This window comes from Meleagris gallopavo, chromosome 6 (genome assembly GCF_905368555.1).
Source record: "Meleagris gallopavo chromosome 6, MGAL_WU_HG_1.1, whole genome shotgun sequence".
In the NCBI taxonomy this organism is placed as follows: domain Eukaryota; kingdom Metazoa; phylum Chordata; class Aves; order Galliformes; family Phasianidae; genus Meleagris; species Meleagris gallopavo.
The window spans coordinates 47,160,629-47,180,712 of record NC_139409.1 but is presented as its reverse complement, the minus strand read 5'-3'; the positions used below and the strand labels follow the sequence as shown (position 1 = coordinate 47,180,712).

The following is a 20,084-nucleotide window of genomic DNA, read 5'->3' as shown; positions in this document are numbered from 1 at the left end:
CCCTAGGTTTAAGAACTAAATGATTTAATATATATTTGCTTTATATAAGGGCAATTGTACTTGGAACAGAAGCAGAAGGTAATATGTATGGAATAAGAGCATATTATGGTGTGAATACGATACTGTCTTGTGATTATGAAAATAAATATAAACTTCTATTTTAACTGAGTGCCTTACAAATAAAATGAAAAGTTAACTTTCTCCTATTTTTTTGCTGTTAATATCCTTACTAGTTTTTACTGTTTAGTTCCTCTTCTGTTTTTGAATATCCTTCAAGCTGAGCAAAATGTTTGCAGTGCTCTCATTTATCCCATGATTTTTTTAAATACCTATTTAAATGTTTTATGTTCATCATATCTGATGAGATAAAAAAAAAATGTGTGATTTTGGAGGTTGAACTAGTGTTCCCTGGGGAGAAAATAGACTAGGGTGTAGCTAATAAAATAATCATTTGTACCAGTCCAGGGTAGCATAAGGGAAACTTTGGGATCCATATAATCTCCATACAGGTCCATGTGGTTTCCTTCCTGAAAGACAATGCAGGAAGGAGCCAGCCAGGTTTGAAGCCAGCACTGTAGTTTCAGTAGCAGTCAAAGAATGGATAAGGGGTGCTTCTGATATTGTCAGAGTCCTTACTTCATTGAAGACTTCCTGTCTTCAATGTGAATATTTTTTTATCAACCAGTGGTTTGTTCTAAATGCATCCTTTCCTTTCCCTTGTACATCCTTTCCTTTGTACTGAGTTTGTTCAAATTGCTTTTCCATTTAGGTAATTCCTCCTCCTGCATACCAATCTGAATATCTATCGTTAGAAATAAAAACTAAAAAATGAGTAACAATTTGTTGGGGAAAAAAAAAAAGATTACAATTGTACTGTGTATTTAGCTTGTTTAGCTTATTTGTTCTGGTCCTTTCCTTTGCTTGTCTTTTTAAAACAGATTCTGAGATATCTGGAGGATACTTAAGTAACCTTCTATCACAGAATGGTCCTTAAATGTGATTGCAATACAATAATTAACGTATGCATCTAAATTGAAGAATAAAAGTGATTTTCTCTTGGTCAAATAACTTAATAAAACCAGAAAGTCCTATTACATTTGTACATAGACCTGTAAGATAAGGATGAATTCAATGTTATAATTACTCCAACGATTCTTTACAATTTCTTAATGAGCTTTATTTTTTATACAGAGGTCTGAAGGGTGTTATAGTTACTCTGAGTGACAGTGGACATCTGCAGTGTTCCTACCTTGGTACTGATCCTTCGCTCTTCCAGGCTCCTAGGGTTGATTCTAAGGAAATAAACTATGAAGAATTCAATGCTGAAATGAAGGAGCTTCAGAAAATCATCAAGGAAGCCACAAAAACACAAGGTATACTTCTCACGTTTACTTAGTTGTACTTAGTTTAAACTAACCAGTTTTCATTTGGTTGGTTAATAATTTATTTTTCTTTCTGTTTTCGTAATGACTATTGGAACTTACAAGATTTATGTGCCCAATTGCACATAATTATCACTTTTGCAAAGATTTAGAGGAAAAACTGACAATGCATATTCTACCTAAAAGCAAGAAGGTCTCAGAAATTTCACAGCAACAGTCTGGTGTACCTCTGAGGCGTTAGAGAGAACAGAAGTATTGATAAATTCTCTTTTGTTATTTCAATTTTTTTTCTTACACACAATGCAATTAATAAAGAATGACTCATTGAAAATGACTTTTGACTCTTTCAAAAGTGATTGTATTTGAAGAATGTAGCGAAGGATATCAAAAGCGTAATAATCATCAAAATAAACAATGTAATTGACACATATTGCATATACGAGGCACTGGAACAGACTCACCCTGTTGTAGTTTTCACAACATCAAGCCTGCTGGACTTCAAGAAGCATTTGGACAGTGCTCTTGGCCTTAGGATTTGGATTTGGGGTGATCCTGTTTGGAGCCAACAGTTAGACTCAGTTTACCCTGTGGTTTCCTTTCAACTCGGGATATTCTGTGATTCTAATAATTTGTACTGAGTTTGTTCAAATAATGACATGTAATTTCCTACAAACATCCTTTAAATTTTGCGTTTTGTAACTGAGGCATTTAAACGGAGGATCTGACTTGTGCGGGAATTGGAAGCATGCAACTTGACAGAAAATTATGGAAAAAAGTTCTTAGACAAATAGAACCACTTAAAATCTGCTTCTGCTCATAACATGTTCTTAATGTGCATTGAAGAAATAGTTGCTGTTTTCTTGGTTGAAAATTGCTAGAAAATGAGATTTATAAGCTGAAGTCTTGAGCTTGATTCTACAACGCAAAGTTTTTTTTAATGTTATTTTGTTTATTACTGTCATAATAGACCAATATTAGCGTTTTATTTTCTTTTTTCTTTTTAATTTAACAAACCCTGTTATTTAAACATAAACATGTATAAAATTTCATTGTTTTTGCCACAGCTCTTCTAATAAATATTTGACAGTTTCATCTATTATAAGACTGACTATTATAACCAAAGGAAAGACAAGCATGATGAAAGCATCTGTTTGTGAAGTGAATAAACTTTTGTTTATTTGTCTTAAAACATCATGTGGAGAAATAAAAAAACATAACTGTCCTTTATAACTTTCTCTAGTAATAGTATTAGATCTCTAGTGATAGTATGAAATTGACTTGTTTCCTATGAATTTTGCTGACCTTTTATTTTCCTGTTTTGCTCTTAATTTTTTTTTCTTCATCAAGGCCTTTCTAGTCTGATTTAAGATATAAGTTATTTTAGGAATGCTCTCTTCATTGTGGAGATGCACTCTAAGGAGATTTTGCTTTGATGTAACTGGCTGTACAATCTGTTAGAAAGCCTTTGCTGCAAGTAAAACTTTTCACTTAATTATGAAGAATGCTTTTCGTTTAGAATGATTTTGCTTTGTCTCATTTTGATTATTTTAGCTGTCTTTAAAATAACCGTTAATCATGTTTAGTTGAATACAGAATACCTTTGAACACTGCTCACCATTTAGTTCCTCTAGACACGATCTTTAAAATGAGCGATTGATTTTTCTGTCTTGTGGATGCACATGTGTGCAAGTAAGAGCTGGTGTTTTGAAAACATCTACCCTTACATGGAAATATTTTTTCTTTGTTTCATTTTGACTTCCAAAAATGGAAGTCATTTGGAATTAGGTCATCATATAAAAAACGTAGAGCAGCTATTTCCATAAATAAATCGTGTATTTCTGTTCAGTGCTGACCATTAAACTGTTGAACTTCAGTTATTTTATACGTTTTGGAGGAGGTTTTACATTACAAACTGAAGAAAAATTTTAAAACCTTTCTTTTCCTTAACTGTTAAGCTAACGTAAATCTAATGATATTTACATCAGCTTAGTTGACTTAAGTGATTAACCATAGATGTTTGACTCAGTTTAACAGTAAGAAAAAGATGAAGCTTTTACGTAGACTTTGTTTTTGTTGTCTGTCTTATTTCTAACAGAAAGATGACAATATGACAGAAATTGCATCAGACTTCACTGAAGGAGAAATGGTTAAGTAGGGTTAGAAAAAGGAGACCTGTAATCCAAACAAGTAAAAGGGATTTTTCTGTGTGACGTGCAATTGGCAGAACCAGTTGTGTACAGTTGGTATTGCTAATAGGTGATGTTGGAGAAATGTGCTTTGTTTTTTACTTTTCTTATTCCTTGTAGTGAAAGGAAACTTTTTCATGGAGCAGAATGAGAACTTAATTTTTCTCATTTTCTCAATAGAGTTTTTTCCCTTGACTCTCCTGTTAGAAAGAGACATAAGATGCCATTATGACCCACTAGCTGTGAGTCATTTTTGGGACCCTACTTATAATAAAATTCTTGCAGCTTTCTGAATGTGCTCATGTGCTTACTTATGCAATTAATACGTTACTTTCCCCTTTGCATCAAGTTTTCCTGCTGTTTGTTTGTTTGTTTTCCCGGGAATATGAATTTCCTGTTTGGATTTTTTGTTTTTCCAACACATTAGTTTTGAGAGATAAAAGTATATTCCGGGAAGACACAAATACCTTAGAGCTGGCCCTTTCTCCCTCCCTTTTTCTCCTTTCTCCCTTTACCCACTTAAAAATTGTGTGTAACTTTTTGCATTATATAAATGCCTTACTTGTAATTCTTACAAAATTTTTCATGTGTGTTTTTACATTGTGGATATAAATGAGTTTGTAGAGTTCTTATGTGTTAACATTCTTCAAATGAATCAGGTAACATACTGTAAACCAGCTCCATATAACATAAAAATTTTGGTAAACTTTTTTTATGCAAAGGAATTTCTGAAATTGGTTTTAGTGACACTATGCTATCGGACAGAGGGTTTCTGCCAAGCTTTTTCATCGTGAAATTATTTAGATCAAATTGTATCATATGAGAGACGTGTGTATTTTGGGGACAGGGTACTTTATTATAGGTGTACTGTTATATAGAACTGTGGAAAAAAGTTAAAAAAAAAAAAAAACAAAAACACAAAACAAACAAACTTAAGCAAAACCAAAGACTTATAGTTTTCTTGGGACCGTTGAAGATCATGGATAGCATATGTAAAATCCTGTCATAGAGTGCATTTAAATCTTTTTTTTTTTTCTTTCTGTAAATCAGAAATCCAGAATGGAGTCCAGGCTTAGGCTGTCTATAGAAATCTTAAAACAAACAAACAATCTGAAACTTCCTTTGTTCAGAAAACTCCAGACATTGTTGATAGTGCTTTTATAAATGGAGGTGAGAATTTGTCAAAAGAGAGTTTATTGATTTTTTTTTTTTCTCTTGTTTTCTTTCAGATATTTTGCCCCAGTCTGAAAAACACAGAGATCTAATTGTCACTGCAGAAGTTTCACCGGACTTGGATGTGGAGTCTGTATGTACATGGATAAAATAATTGACAACCCATTATTGAGAGCCCTTTTTGCTTCTATTTACAAGCAATGCTACCTGACATGCTTCTCTTTATCTTACAAATGTGCCGGTAATGGATGATAACTTTGCTTTACAGCAAATGTTTAGAGACAACTTTCTAATGCTGTGGAGTTCAGTCAAATTTTCCTCCATCTTTAACAAATCAGAACATTGGGTGAGAGAACTAGAAACTAAGTCAATAACTATAGATATTATTTATGTAGCACATTAGATACTTAAAATAATGTGCAATACTAGGTTATTATAGTTCATGGCTGTCTGTGGGTAAGTGGATGTACGTTGTATACTTCCACATCTTAGGTTTGAAAACAGCAATGAAATGTGAGGTATTTTTGTAGTAGAATTGTGTATATCATAGCCATCGTGTTTATAGATATAATAACTTGCAATGCACATGGTATATTTCTTCATTTTTGTATAAACAGTTTTTAAGACTGTTTGCACTCATACTTGCTATTTGAGGTAATGTCTTCTGCACTTGTTTCTGGCCTGTTTCACAGCTTGTGATATAGCGTAAGCTTTGTATCTTTTTAAACGTAGCTGAAACATCTGAAATAGTGATTACTATTTATTCGTTTATGTTTGGAACTGAGCTTCTGCATAGCATCCAGTTGTCTTTCAGAAATTTTCTTCCTGATCATTTTAACTTAAGTAATTAAAATTACGTTATCTTTTAGTTAGTGACCTTTCCAATTCAATTTTGGCTAAGCAAAAGTATTATTCAATATCCTCTGGTGTAGCAGCCTAGCTAGAGTTTATTGATCTTATATGCAAATATAATTTCTGAAAACCAGTTCAAATCCAAATTTAGGGGAGTTTATATTGTTGGTTAAAGTTTTTTATGTGAGCCTTTCAGGACATGATCACTGCACTGTAACATATGTAACTAATCATTTCTAGCCACTGATTTCTGCAGAAACGATTTTCATGACTATCTACCATTTTAAAAATACACAGGGAACTGCTTTTTAATACTTTTGAAAGTCTATTTGATACCTTTATTTAAAGTCTATTACTATTACTACTGCTGCTGTTGCTATTATTTGATAGACCTCTTTATAATATGGCCCAGCACTTGCCTGTGGAAAAGATTAGCTGGTGAGAAAAAGGGACAGAGTGACATGATCTTGGCTACTGTCATAATCTCTTCAGAACACTTAAAATTGTTGGGCCTGCAAAATGCTCTAATGTTGTACTCATTTGCCCAACCTTCCAGATGCAAGTGGTCTGCTTTGGATATAAGTAACTCAATATACTGAATGAACTACAACCTTTAGTCTTTATTATGTCTTAGCTTCCCAAAGGGAAGAGTTTCTTGGATGTTCCTTCAGTATCCATCTAGGAAGGAAAAAATATTCTAAGACTTATCACAGACAAGGATGAGTAAAAGCAAATGTGAACCATTTTAGAGCTTCTACAGGTTTGCAAACACTATTTCTTCTTGTGTGAGGAGATATAAACTGTGATGTGTAGTAGGAGCAAAGAGTATTTAATGCCATCTCCTAAGTGCAGCCTCTGATTCAGGAAGTCCCAGCTGATTATGGTATGGTATGAGTATGGTATGCCAAGGCAAGGATCAGTCTCTTTGCATCCATGCTATTGTTTCAGGATCAGCCACTTAACAGTAGTCAGAGATGGTTTGCTTGACAAGCCAGTTGTCTAATCCAATATGAAAGTCACTGTGTTTTTACAATGAGGAAAAGTATACAATGCACAAATGAAAGTCCTGCTTCTAGAACCCAGAGGGAACCTACCACCTTCCTGACTTCTTAATAACTTTGCATATGTGAACCTTATATTGTCATGTTGAGGTGGAAAAGAATAGATAAACGACACAAGATTTATTATCATTATTATTTTGAAAACATTGCTTCCATCATAAGAGTGAATTTGTGCTGGGAATTCAGTATTACAGCAGAAATTAGGTATTTCTTTAAAACAAACTAGTGTAGACAAGTAGGAAAACTTCTTAAACTGTTGACACGACCCTGTTCCAAAATTAAATCTGTGCATAAAACGAGATATTAAAACAGACTACAGTGCCAAGATGAATTTTGCATTAGATGAAATTACCTAATGAAATAGAAATAAGCATGAGTAACAAAATGCCTGCCGTAGTTTCTTTTGAAGTTCAAAATATATTTATGGTTTATAAGATTGCATGCTGTGTGCTGTGATTTTATAGTACGTGCTAAGATTTGGCCATTGGTAGATTGGAAGTCACCTTTCCCTAGTAAGTAACAGGAGGAATTTCCAAAATTTAAATAAATATACAGAAAAAGGAAATGTGCCAAGCAAAACAGTTCAAATATTCATATACACATCATACTGTATTAGTTCCTTATATAAACAATATTCATGAGCTATTTCTATCCTTTTTGCTGGCAATTTCGAACAGGCTTTACGTTTTCAGGAGCTCAGAAATGTATGTTGTGTATTTTAGTCTGTCGTCAGAATGATAAGTCCTTTACAGCTATTTCCTTGTTTGCTGTGCTGATGATAGGAAAGCAATATTACATTTATTGTGTTCACTCATTCATGCATAATACTGAATTTCTGTTTTCATCTTTTTCTTCACAGCAAGCCATTGACAGTGAAATAAAAGCAGAGGTAGTACCATCAGTCACAGTAAAGGTACTGTGCCTAACTCAAACCATAGTGAATAATAGTGGCAAATCTTGTAAAACTTGGAGTGTTTTCTGTGTACTTCATTTAAATTACGAAAATGAGTAGAATTGGAACTGCTTCTGTATACTTATTTCTCTTTTCCTTCACATGACAAGTATTTATCTCGCAAGACTTCTGTTGAAGTTAGAATGTTTGGAATTTGGATAGATTTATCAAGAAGATACCACAAAAACAAATAACTAAAAAGGGTGGAGGGAAGTTGTTTTTGAAGTAATAAGAATATTTTTCCAACACTTCTCAGAGCAGATAAATATTTATTTACTCAAAACACAAGGATTGTTACCTTCAGCTGCCTTTTTAGTTGTTAATAAGCAAGAAATCACTTTCTCTTGTAAAAACAATTTCACAAATTTTGTTAGTGCAAAAAAAAAAGCCAGGAAAATCTAATCTGAAAATTGACATCATTGCAATCCTCCCTGAGAACTGTTACCTCTGGTTATAAAGGAAGTGTATTGTATAGGATAATTTTATTTTTTGAGTTTGAGAATCTTTTCTAGGACTACCAGTGGAGGAAAACTGGGGCTTTGTTTTTGAGAAGTTTCTGAAAAATTTAGAGCTTGACAGAGCTAGTAATTGAAGAGAACTTCCTTACATTAATGTAGCTTACTTGTACTTAGCCCAGCATCTTTCTCTACCTTTTCAAGTGACAAAATGAGGGAGGACAAAACCTTAATCCTGGTCAAGTCTGTGACTATGAAACCTCAAGAGTTCAACCTGATAGTATTTGGCAGCTGATTAGGCTGTTTGTGAATATGGGGCTACCTTAAAATACATGATGTAAATAGACTTCAGAGAAGTATGAATTCATCAAACCCCAAACTACAGCTCCTTCAGGAAATTTTTAACAAAACTTGGTGCTTCTGACAAAATTTGCAGTAAGAAGGGATTTGTTTCATTTCAGACTCCTATGTGCAGCTGAAAGCCAAGCAGTATTGAGCAGGTTCTTGAACTGTAATTGAATGCCTTGACTTGTTTGGAGGATTGGGATTTGGGTAGGAAAGATGTAGTCAGACAGAGGGTCACAGCATGAAGTATGTTGGCAACTCTATGTGGTTTATAGCCCTTTCATGCTGTAGAGAGGTGGTTGAAGATCTGACTTTATAAAGTAACCCTATGAATTACGCTTGGTGCTCCCTCTGGAAAATGTGTAGGTTTGCCTAAATTACATTTGAAATGACCAATTAGGGTATAGTAGCTGCTTTAGAAAGTTGATAAATAGTCAGACAATTAGCTTGCACTGAATTTTTTGTGGTTGCAGTCAGCAGATCTGGCAGTGCCCAGCTGGTTGGCTTAGAGGTAACCCAAGTGGGTTTACACAGCTGCATTCACTGAATTACATTGTACCTGAAACAGTTCTGAGCTGAGGGCAAGAATGGGTTTTTAAAACTGTATGCCCCTCTTTTGGGGCTGAGGCACAGAGCAGATAATCTCCAAAAGCAATTTGTGAAGAGCATTATTTTGTTTTTAAAGTAATGCACTGAAAGTTTTGTAGCAACTTCAAATGTCACTGTCTTAATCAAAAATTTTCTGAGATGTGCAGTCTTATGTATTTTGTACTTAGTGAATTTAGCTAAGTCTCTTGATTTCTTCTTCACTGTTTCTTTTATGAAAGTTCTGTTTTCAGAAAATGGAGCTATTTACCTGACGTATGTACAGAGCTCCATCCACAGTGATCCTTCCTAGTTTTATTTGCTGCCATAAGAAACCATGGATGACCTGAGGGCCTGAGTCTGTAGCTCAAACTTATTGCTGTTAAGTCAAATTAGATGTTACTGTTCATTCCTTTAAAGTACTCCAACTTCGTAACACTTCAATTGTTTTATAACTTTAAGAGTATTTTCCTAAACTGATTTGACCTGCCTGTAGTGAGTTAATGCATAGACCAGAAATACAAAACAAATGATAATAAATAGCAGATCATATATGTACAGACCATGTTTAGATGTAGGTCACCACTGTACTTTTTGTTTTAGACCCACTAACAGGTAATCTTTTGATAACCATTCAGTTTGTAACCAGTTCTCTCTCTTAACAGTAGAAACACCCAGTGCCACTCCAGCTGTGTAGTTAGGCCACCTCTTGTAATCTAAAGATTTAGGTGTGCTAGGCATACTGTATAATAAGTTGTAAAATTTGTTTATAGTACAAGATTGAATAGAACTTAATTCTGAAATTATTCAGAAAGCCATTAATTGTTCAGTAGTTAGAGGGAATAATTTCTTAGGTTAGCTTTGCTTTTGTTTATTTATTTATTTATTTACATATATAAATATATATATATATTTATATGTTTATATATTTATATATATTTTTGCTTTAATTATCTAAAAGAAACAATATTTTATTTTTCTTTACATTAAAATAAAAGTAAATGACATTTGCAAAATGTTAACATATCTTAAGTAGGAATTTGTCATTAGATGGTCTTTGTTAAAGTTACAAAGAATGTGAGAAATCACCTCTTTTTTTTTTTGCTACATTTTTTAATTCTTACTTTTCAATTTTGTGAGTAAATAAGAACTGTAAAAATTGTTTTTGTGGTTGAAACTTGCAGTTCTTAAACATTGCTGCAGTGGTCATTGCAGGGTTTTATGGTCTTTTTGCTGGTTGCGTGGTTATGTTAGTTTTCTGCTATAGAAATCAGTTTGTTGTTTGATTTAAATAATTCTGTATTTCAATTGCTCTAGGTAACAATGCAGAGCAAAGTGACTGCGCAGAAACCATACCTGGCAGTGTGTGTCCAAGCTCCATTAGCAGTGACCTGTGACCAGTTCACCTTTAATGATTTAGGTAAGTTATTGTAATACTTTTAAAACTATGGTATCATATTCCTTTTTCTGAGGGTGTTTGTAAGGTGTAGTTGAGCCTCCATCAAGAGAATCATTGCTGATATGCAATGCAAGTAGTTACAAATATGCCTTATGTGCACTCTGCAGCATCTTTCTTCCAGCTGTGGAAAATAACAACAACAAAAAAAGTGTATAGGAGTGGAGTTGCTTCCATGATTACAGTATGACATGTGGCAGGTGAGAAGAGGCAGGGTGACAATTCAATGATGGAGATGGAAAAATCAATTGATTGTCTGGTCTGTTTATGGGGGCTTTTTGTTTGTTTGTTTTTTTTTGGTGGCACTTCTGTCTGTGTAGAATGGCATTGGTGAGCTAAAAGCAGAGACAGAAAACTTGACCTGTTTGCTAGCCTAACATGTTAGAACTTAATAACTTTTGGTGATTCTTCCAATAAGATTGCAGATTGTGAATGGAGCTGAGGAACAAAAAAGTGTGTCCTGTTGCCTCAGTTGGGACCAGTTTTGGATTGAAATGTGGATTACTGGTTCCTATTGAAAGAGGGCTTTACTGACTTGTTCTAATCTGAAGGGACAGTTCTTATTTTTCCTAAACATGTGACGAGAACAAAGGGCTTATTACTTTGGAGGATATTAAGATTGCCATATAAAATAACATTTGCTTTGGAGTTTTCTGACAAGATTGTACGTAGTTAAGGGATAAAGATAAATGAATGGAAACAACTATCCTAATTTTATGAAGTATTTCCTGGAAACTTCCTGGAAATGGAAATTGTATTGCTTTCGTGTGAATGCTCCTATTATTTGATTTAATTGTTTGTTTGTTTTTTAGATCCAGGATCATCTGAAACTGTGGTCCTGTCTGTCTTCTTGAAGGGAAATTTTCCTCCATCAGAACTAGAAGGAAATTGTGTGTTTTCATGTAATACACCAACAGGTAAGGCTTTGAAGATAACAAAATTTTTTTAAGGTCTTTTCTTTACATGTTTTTGTGAGCTTTGTTTTGAAAAACTTTAAAGACAGATAGTAATGGAAGAAATAATTATAGAGCAGATGGCTCTGCTACCAGTCAACAAGACCTAGACAGAGTGAGTTGGTGAGTTGGGCATAGAGGAACCTTATGAGCTTCAACAAGAGGATGTATAGAGCGCTGCACCTGGGAAGGAATAGCCACATGCATCAGTACAGGAGGGGCTGACCTGCTGGAAAAGGGGCTCTGCAGAAGGACTTAAGGGATTCCGGTGAATGTGAGTCAGCGGTATGCCCTTGTGGCCAAAATATCCAGTGGTATACTGGGGTGCATTAAAAAGACTGTGGCCATCAGGTCAAATAAGGAGATGTCCCCCTCTACTCTGCTCTAGTGAGGCCACATCTGGAATATTCTGTCCAGTTCTCAGCCCCTGAGTTCAAGAAAGACAGGGAACTTCCAGAGAGAATCTAGTGAAAGGCCACAATGATATTTAGGGGCTCAGAGCATCTCCTGTAGGAGGAGAAGCTGAGAGACCTGGGACTGTTGAGCCTGGAGAAGACTGACTGGGGGAGGGGGAACTCATCACTGTTAATAAATATCAGAAGTGTGGGAGTCAGGTTGATGTGGCCAAGCTCTTTTCAGTGATGTGCAGCGACAGGGCAAAGGGCAGTAGGCACAAACTGGAGCACAGGAGGTTCCATACAAACATGAGGAAGAAATTTTTTCTTTGGGGGATTTGACAGAGCGCTAGAACAGGCAGCTCAGAGAGGATGTACAGTCTCCTTCTCTAGAGATGTTGAAGACCTGCCTGGATGCTTTCCTGTGTGACCTGCTGTAGAGAACCTGCTTTAGCAGAAGGTTGGACTTGATCTCCAGAGGTTCCTTCCAAAATCTGCAATTTTGTGGTTCTGTGTAATAATGTATATCCAAATCTTGTCTTGCTTTTTTTATTTAATTTTTTTGTAGCATCATCAGGTTATGTGAACAGTAAAATCATTATCTTACGGCTTGGGAAGCAGCTGTACCAGCTTTCCCTCTGCCAATCAATTTCTGTTCTGCTCTTTAAGGGACCACCTCTTGGAGTGAGAAGTTAATTACATCTTTATGGCTATTCAGCCTTCTGGGGCTGCCAGCAACTGCGACAATAACTGCCTCCCTACAGAGGAAGAAAATAAGCATTGGGAGTGATTATTCCTCACTTCCCTTTTAACAACAGCTTAACGTATTCATTCTAAACAAATAAAGTGACCCGAAAGAATAGAAGTTAAGTCATTCTATTTTATAATGCCCTAGTGACTATAATATTAGAATATGTAAATTTGCCCTGCTATCCATAACTGAAGACTAGTTTACTTAGTTTGCTACACACAGCCTCAGGAATATGTGTTAGGCTACATGAAGAGCTCTATTTATGTAGGGCTTCCAAGTTACGTTAAACGCAGCATAGCCCAGTTGAAGCAATCTGTTCTTTCTTCACTTCTCACTGCTTGGCTTTGCACCCGCACCTCCTCCCTTGTTGTGCTCCTACAATCAGAAGTTATTACTCAGCCAGATTTGCTGATTTGGCTCCTTGCGTGCACACAGAGCTGTGACAGTGCTATGGGGAGGGTAATACAGAGTGAGCTAGCATCAAAGAAATGCACATTATCCTATGTATGTTCTTATATTTAAGCATCACTTCTCACTTGAAAGATGGTATTTATGACAATAGTCTACATGGTGTGTCAACTTTATGTACTTCTAGACAAAACTGAAGCTCGTAGTTTTTAAGAACTTAATCTTGCCCTTGTTAGACTAGGCTTGAAGGTATGGGCAGAGGATGGAAGGAAAAGGATATTCCTCCTTTTTTCTTAAAAGTCTACACAAATGGCTTGTACTACTTCAGTCCTCCTGTTTTGTGACTCTCAGACTGCTTATGCCTTGTGAATGACTTGCTGTAACTTCATAAGTGTCCAATTTAAAGTGATATGGCTTTAGACAGCGATGACTATATAGATAGTATTCTCTTGAGCATCTTGGATCCTCTGATTCTGAAAGCATGCTTTGTGTTTTGCTGGTTTTGTGCCTGTGATTTTGCTTTACAAGATGAGAATATCAAATTTAAGTGTTTTTTCATATTGCCAGATGGATGTGTTATTATTTAATTCAGATGATATTAGTTACACCTCTTGTATTTTAGTTATTAGGTTGAATTTTGCGTGTAGGAAGGTAAAGAAACCTATCTTGAATATGTTTGATTGCTTACATACAGTTAAAAAAAAAAAAAAATCCCCAGAAAACATGATATCTAACAAAATCAGTGAAGAAAATTAATAATAATACAAAAAAAAAATTAGTTATAGAATTTACAAAACCTCTAAATAAAAGAGCATAAACATTAAGATCTTACTAAAATTTTGCATATTCATTTAAATTATTAAGCTGAAATTTTTCTGTTTAATTACATAAAAAAGCAGATTCTGCTCGTACAAGGCAAATAAATCCTTAAGTAATATACTGGTACACAAAAATTGAGTGCCTTTGTGACTTTATTTTATCTAAATACAGACCTTCTTCTTCTTTAACATTTCATATTTGTGGCCAAATCAGTCTTCAGTGCATCTCTGTGGGATTCATACAGCTGAATGTTAATATGAGTCACGGAGTTGGACTGAACTGTGCTATTGATGAATGTGGTCTCATGTCTGTTTTCTTTTGGCTCATACTAGGTTTTTATGCATTGTCTACTTAACAGTCATTTCTTTTAAACCTGTTACTACATTTTCTTTTCTTTCTTATTAGAGTAGCATCTTATGTTTTTATCTTTTTTTTTTTTTTCCTTCCCTTTTGTGCTATTGCTGGTTATACGGTAGAGCTCAATCCTGAAGGTAAGTGAATGGAAAAATCAGACGTGAATGGTCTCATGAGTGAGCATATACTGACTAAAGCAGATCTGGAAGTGAGCTATTACATCACCTATTATTTCTTTAAGCTTTCTTCTTGCCTTGGATAGCTGTGCTACAGAAGTGTGAATATCTGAGAAATTTGAAAGTAAATGAGGCTTAGAAATAAGAAAAAAATATTCATGGGAGAACAGAAACTAGTAAAAACGTTTGCTGAAGTATGTCACACCTTAACATATATCATATAGAAATTCTACAATATACTAAATATCTCGTGCATTGAGATGGAAAACACAATCGTATGCTCCTTTGTTATTGTATTTCTAGCTATCTATTCAACCTTCACTAAGAATTCATTGGGTAGCAAAATCACAGCTGTGGTTTTTCGTTTTTTTTCCTGCAACTGAAACAGCCATTAAGGTTTTGTAGCTAACTCTATGCTGTTTGGACAGAATAGCTCTGAGAGTGATGTCACTAACATCCATTCATTCCAGTTCCTTTTGGAATTGTCTTTTTCAAGGCTACAAAGCAACTTTACAACTGGCACAATCAGTGCAGAACTTAACTGTCATTCTGGTAGATATGGTATTTACAAAAGGTTCAGTTAAAAGACAGAGCAGGACCTGAAAGGTGCTTTACATATAAATGGGCTAAAAAGAGGGAAAGGTGCAGTGTAGTTGTGTGCATGTATTGGGTAGGTAAGGGTGCTTACTAACTTAAAAAAGGCACATACGTATTAAATACAAATTCACCCATGTTTGAGGGAAAATTAAGTTGTTTGTCGTGGTTTTAGACTATTTCTTCAGTTTGCAGTTTTCTCCTAAAAATAAGAATGCTAAGATGTTTATGTGTTTAAGTTTTGTCTTTCAATATTGGTGTTCCAATGAGCATGTCAAGAGAAGTGGAAAAGTAGATAACTGTTAACAGTTCTCTTCCTCTTCTGGTTTCTGTGTATTTCAGGTGTTCTAACAGAAATGGGTTCTTGAACCATCTCAGTAAATTTTTTTTCTTTTTTTTTTTTTGGAAAAATAGCTACATCCCTAAGGCAGGTTTTATTCTCTTAAGTAATTTTAAAAAACACTGTAAAAATTAAGTGAATAAAATATTTAAAATGTGTGTGTAATCCGAAAGGAAAGGTTATTTTCTGAAACTGAAGATTCTTTCTTTTAAGAAATTTTTTCTCCATATGAAAACTTGCTGATGCTGAAGGGAATACTGTGGAGCACAGTGAATCTCCCTGGAAAAATCTGTTTAGTTTATTGTGAGGTGCACTGGACTGGTTAAATTCATTTTGTCAGTATCAGAAAAGGCAGATTTTCTGCAGATTTAACATCCTAAATTGGAGATCTGTACTTGAATTCTTTTCTTTTTACAATGTGCATCAGATGTTATGTTGTTGACATGATTAAAATTGGATAAAGAAGTTGTTTGAAAATGAAATTTTAACTATGGTGTTATGTAACTGTTTTGATTGTAAGTGCATAGTATGAGTTAATTCAAATAATACTATTGTTATGAGGTAACCTTTTATAAAATTTCTGTTGCTTTTCAGTTTAACTTCTGTATATGGCAGTGGAAATCCAAGAAAAAAATATATATTTTCAAGTTTTTTCTTTTTTGTTAATACAGTACTAGAATTGTATATCATTAAATGTATCCCAACTCTGAATGAAGGGAAATCCATCACTAGAGATAATATCAAACAACTGAGGAAGCTGTTTTCCACTCATTGTTGCCATTTTGATTATTTCTACTGCCACTTAAAATTACTCTAGCAGTCCTAAAAATCATTGTATTTCAATTGAATACTTCAATAAGAACTTTTCACTGTGGTGATAAATTTTGCTGTAGGTTTTTGTTTTGGTTTCTTATGTATATGGGTTTTTATGGATGATATGGACTCATCAACTAGAAAACTCCATAGCTAGATACCATGTGATTTAGTTTCCATCTGAATTTTCTCTGTATTATTGAATAAACTTTCAATATTTCAGATAGGCAGACTTGTAACAGGCTATCTAGAAGTTGCATTGAAGTAAGAAGAACATAATCTACTAAAATACAAAACCATTTCAAAATTCTTTTGGCTAGTTTTGTTACTAAATTTTTCCTGTTGACAGTATTCCCTAAGCTTAATAGTAAGATGTTTCTAAGATGTTTATATAATGTTTTCATCAAGAAAATATTTTAATTATTTTTTCTATCTGACTGTGAAGATATGATTTGAATGAATCATTCTGAAAGGTCATGGATTTATTTTCAGGAATTTCCCTTGGAACCTAGGGGCATTCTAATTTTGGGACCTGTGTTGAGTTTTCTGCTGTTTCTGTTTCTACACTGATTTTTTTTTTAATAAGTTTCTGCTGAATAGCTACTTGGTTGTGTTATTAGCCGACCAAAAGAGCTAATGAACTAGGAACTGACAACCAGCAGGGTGAATCTCAGCTTTCTGGTAACAACCTCTCTTCCCCCAAGACAAATCCTTGCAGTAATTTTTCTTCGCAAGAGATCTGTGAAGTAGCAAACAAACCAAATGTTAACAAAAAATGTTGCTGTAGATGTTGGTTGAACAGCTGAGCTATGTTTGTATATTAGACTTCTCAGCTTACGTGACTGACAGCCTGTGTAGCTTTTGGTTTCATGACTTTTCTGCCCTGGTATGATCCATGACAGTAAGTTAATACGCTATTGTTAAACCTGTTCTTTGTTGATTTCTGTTGGAGTATTTGAATTTCATATTTTTGGGAAATAGTGAGTGATTATTATTATGATGTTAATGCTATTCTCAGTAAGGTCTCTATAATGATATCTGTACCTGCACAAAACAATGCTAATTAGCTGCTTCATCAAAGAAGTCCCGCTTAAAAAAGCCATACAGACTGACTGTCCAGAAGAGCAAGCAGTCTGTATTTCATGGCCCCCAGCATTTTCATCTTTCACCTAGAACATACTGTGTATCATCTGACATGCCAACCAGTTTAGATAATGCTTAGATCTGTGCAAATCTCACTCATTCTAATTAATGTTTTTGTTAGTGTGAAAACGTCCTCTTTTCTCTTGCACCATTCTGATAAAATTACGAGTCGAATGATGACATTTAATGTACTGTAATGAATAAAAACTCAATATTGAAGCAATTAGGGGCTAACCAGATTGCTTAGGAGCATTCATTAAATCCAAATCTATTATTTTGTAGTTGAGTCTCGTGTGAGAAAGAGGTACATTATAGCAGTTCTGGGATTTTGCATTGATGCCATGAAGGCTGCTAAATGGAGTTGGACTCCCCTTAATATGCTTTTGTTATTATTGATCCTATTATTGAAGTGTATTATTATCAAAATGGTCATAAGTGAATATTCTGATTCAAAAAATAAACAAAAAAAAACAACAAAATTGGAAGTTATATCCAAAAAAATATTTGGAGGCGTTGATTTAAATTAGAAAATGTGGAGAGGTATACAGAGGTAGGCAATTGAGATTTCTAATTCTAGTTTGAAGGTCATTAATTTGTTCTGTCCATAATTTGGATAGAGATTTTTAAGTTATATGTTTGCACCTCTGTCTTGTTTGTCAGAAAGATTGTCATATACAAACAACTTGTGATGCTTTTTGGTGAAGAATGGATACAGTTTTTGTATAAAAATAACAAAAAATAAGACTGTTTGTTCTTATAAGGGAGGTAGTTTGGGAATGTTCCTGATAAAAATACTTATTTCAATTTGGTGTTCAAAGCATCAGGGACAATCGTGCAGCTGTCTCATGTATTGAAATGGAATTGTTTGTTTAAAGAGTTTAAATAAACTGTTACCAATCTTTACTTCATGTTAATTGGTGTGAATGCAGGTATGCAGTGGATTTGGGTAATAATGTTTGCCTCCCATTTACTTATAAATACTCGCTTTGAAAGGTGAATAAGGTGTTCAAGTTTAAAGTTGTTGTACATGGAGTGTTAATTAAAAAAAAAAAATTGTAGGTTTTGTTATAGGATATTCTTTAATTGCATTATAAATACCTCTTAATTCCTTCCAGACAGCAGCATAAAATATCTTTTATTCAGAATATGGGTAAGAAAGATGATTCTGTATGTTCTTCCACTTTAGGGATACCGAAATTTGCCCAGTGTAAATTCAAGCTGCCTTTGCGATTAGTTTGCTTTCCAGCTCAACCTTCAAAATCAGCAAACCACAAGCTAACTATTGATACCAATAAGCCTCCCATCAGTTTTCTCACCATTTTTCCAGGTAGGTTTTAAAATATGCCTCTGACAGGAGATGTATTAGAAACTCAGACAGGAATTGTTTGCAAAAATTATGAAATAATTAACAAAACTAACATGAGAATGTTTAAAAGGTACATATTGAAAAAAATGATGGAATAACATTTAAAAATAGGCAATCAACCTTGTCTAGTATATCTGGTTTTGATTAAAATCTGAAGATTTTTGTATGCAGGGAATGTGAACCAAGATCTACTTTGTATGTATCCAGAAAATAATTTGATACAAAATGCAACAGTGGTGTTTTAATGGAGAGAATGTGGGCATTCATTTTTGGGTGGTTATGTGGGTGGTCATGAGATACGAAGAAGAAACAGGGCAGAGCATGTCATAAATTAGTACAGTGGCTTTGGAGAAATATTTGCAAGAGTAATATGGTAATAGAGGGAATTAGGTGATGTATAGGACTAGTAAAATATGAATTAAATAATATGAATGAGTATTATAAAAAAAAAATATTCTGCTGTAGTTATGTGCTCATGATTTGGAAGAGATAGAAAAGGTGGAAGTTATCACAAGAATATTCTGTGGTAAAATGTTGTATGAGTATAAGTGAACCAGTAGGAAGTTAGGATGGATTAGACAAAATGGTTCCAGGATGGAAACAAGTAAGTTATTATGTGCCGGCATACAGTACTGGATTCTGGTTGCTGATACTGAAAGTGAATTAAAACTCAAAAGTGTAGAAAAGGCTATGAGAATTGCCTGGGGATTTGAAGAAGAGAATTAAAAGAGAATTACTCATTTAGATGAATAAAACACTTGCAAAAAAAAAAAAAAAAAAAGAAGGAAAATGAATAAACAGGGCTTATAAAGTGATAGTGAATAAGTTCAATCTGGCAGTGATTAAAGTTCTGAACTTCAGAGGACAAAGGTTCTGGAACTGTTTTCTGATGAGATGAGTGCTGTGTGGGCCAACAACTTCAATGCAGTGTTTTTAAGGTGGAGCTGCATCTGTTACTGGAAAGATTATGTAGTACAAGGTCTGCTCTGAAAGCAGTGCCTCCTGTTTTGCTGTGTTGGCCCATGATGTCAGAGGTGGATGTTGGTGGTATGGCAGGAGGGGCTGAACCTTTCTGCCAATAGTCTGTTACATTTTGTTGGCATCTGATGGCAGCAGAAGGGCAGTCTGATGAAATGGTGAAATATAAATACAAACATATTATGCTTTATAAGTTGTTTATAATATGGTCTTTGGAGAAACTTTACAATTTTGTTGTACTCCTTAGTAAAAATGGTATCTCTTTTGTTTCCTCTATCTTACTTTTAGGGAGAAGTTAGTAGGACAGATTTCTTGGAATAGTTCTTAAAATGCTCTATATTAGATTTGAACTTGTTGTGGTCTAATAAATGCACTGAAAAGAGATGTTGGCACGCATAGATTTGCTGAGTAACTAATACTAGTAAGTTAGCTGCTTGTTGTCCTCTTTGCTGAGGGATGAAACCAGAAGGTACTTGAACATTATCATGATGATAATTTTTGCTTAGGTGTCTGATAAAAGACAACCTGCAGTGTTGCGTCCAGTACA

The 20,084-nt window shown here is 34.4% G+C and overlaps 1 protein-coding gene across 8 annotated transcripts in view; it reads left to right on the top strand.

Moving 5' to 3' along the window:
• Positions 1 to 20,084, top strand: part of BBS9 (Bardet-Biedl syndrome 9) — a 276,456-nt gene that overhangs the window by 49,638 nt on the left and 206,734 nt on the right. For 7 of the 8 annotated variants that reach the window (XR_014884013.1, XR_014884014.1, XM_085226611.1 and 4 more), the window contains exons 10-16: positions 1,192 to 1,373; positions 4,798 to 4,874; positions 7,514 to 7,567; positions 10,309 to 10,411; positions 11,260 to 11,364; positions 14,250 to 14,264; positions 18,380 to 18,520. Coding sequence is in view for 6 of the 8 variants with exons in the window: in XM_085226611.1 (XP_085082737.1) it covers positions 1,192 to 1,373; positions 4,798 to 4,874; positions 7,514 to 7,567; positions 10,309 to 10,411; positions 11,260 to 11,364; positions 14,250 to 14,264; positions 18,380 to 18,520 (677 nt within the window). In the remaining 2 variants the exon portion in view is untranslated. The remainder of the gene's footprint in view (positions 1 to 1,191; positions 1,374 to 4,797; positions 4,875 to 7,513; positions 7,568 to 10,308; positions 10,412 to 11,259; positions 11,365 to 14,249; positions 14,265 to 18,379; positions 18,521 to 20,084) is intronic. The other variant, XM_085226608.1, reaches the window with a different exon arrangement.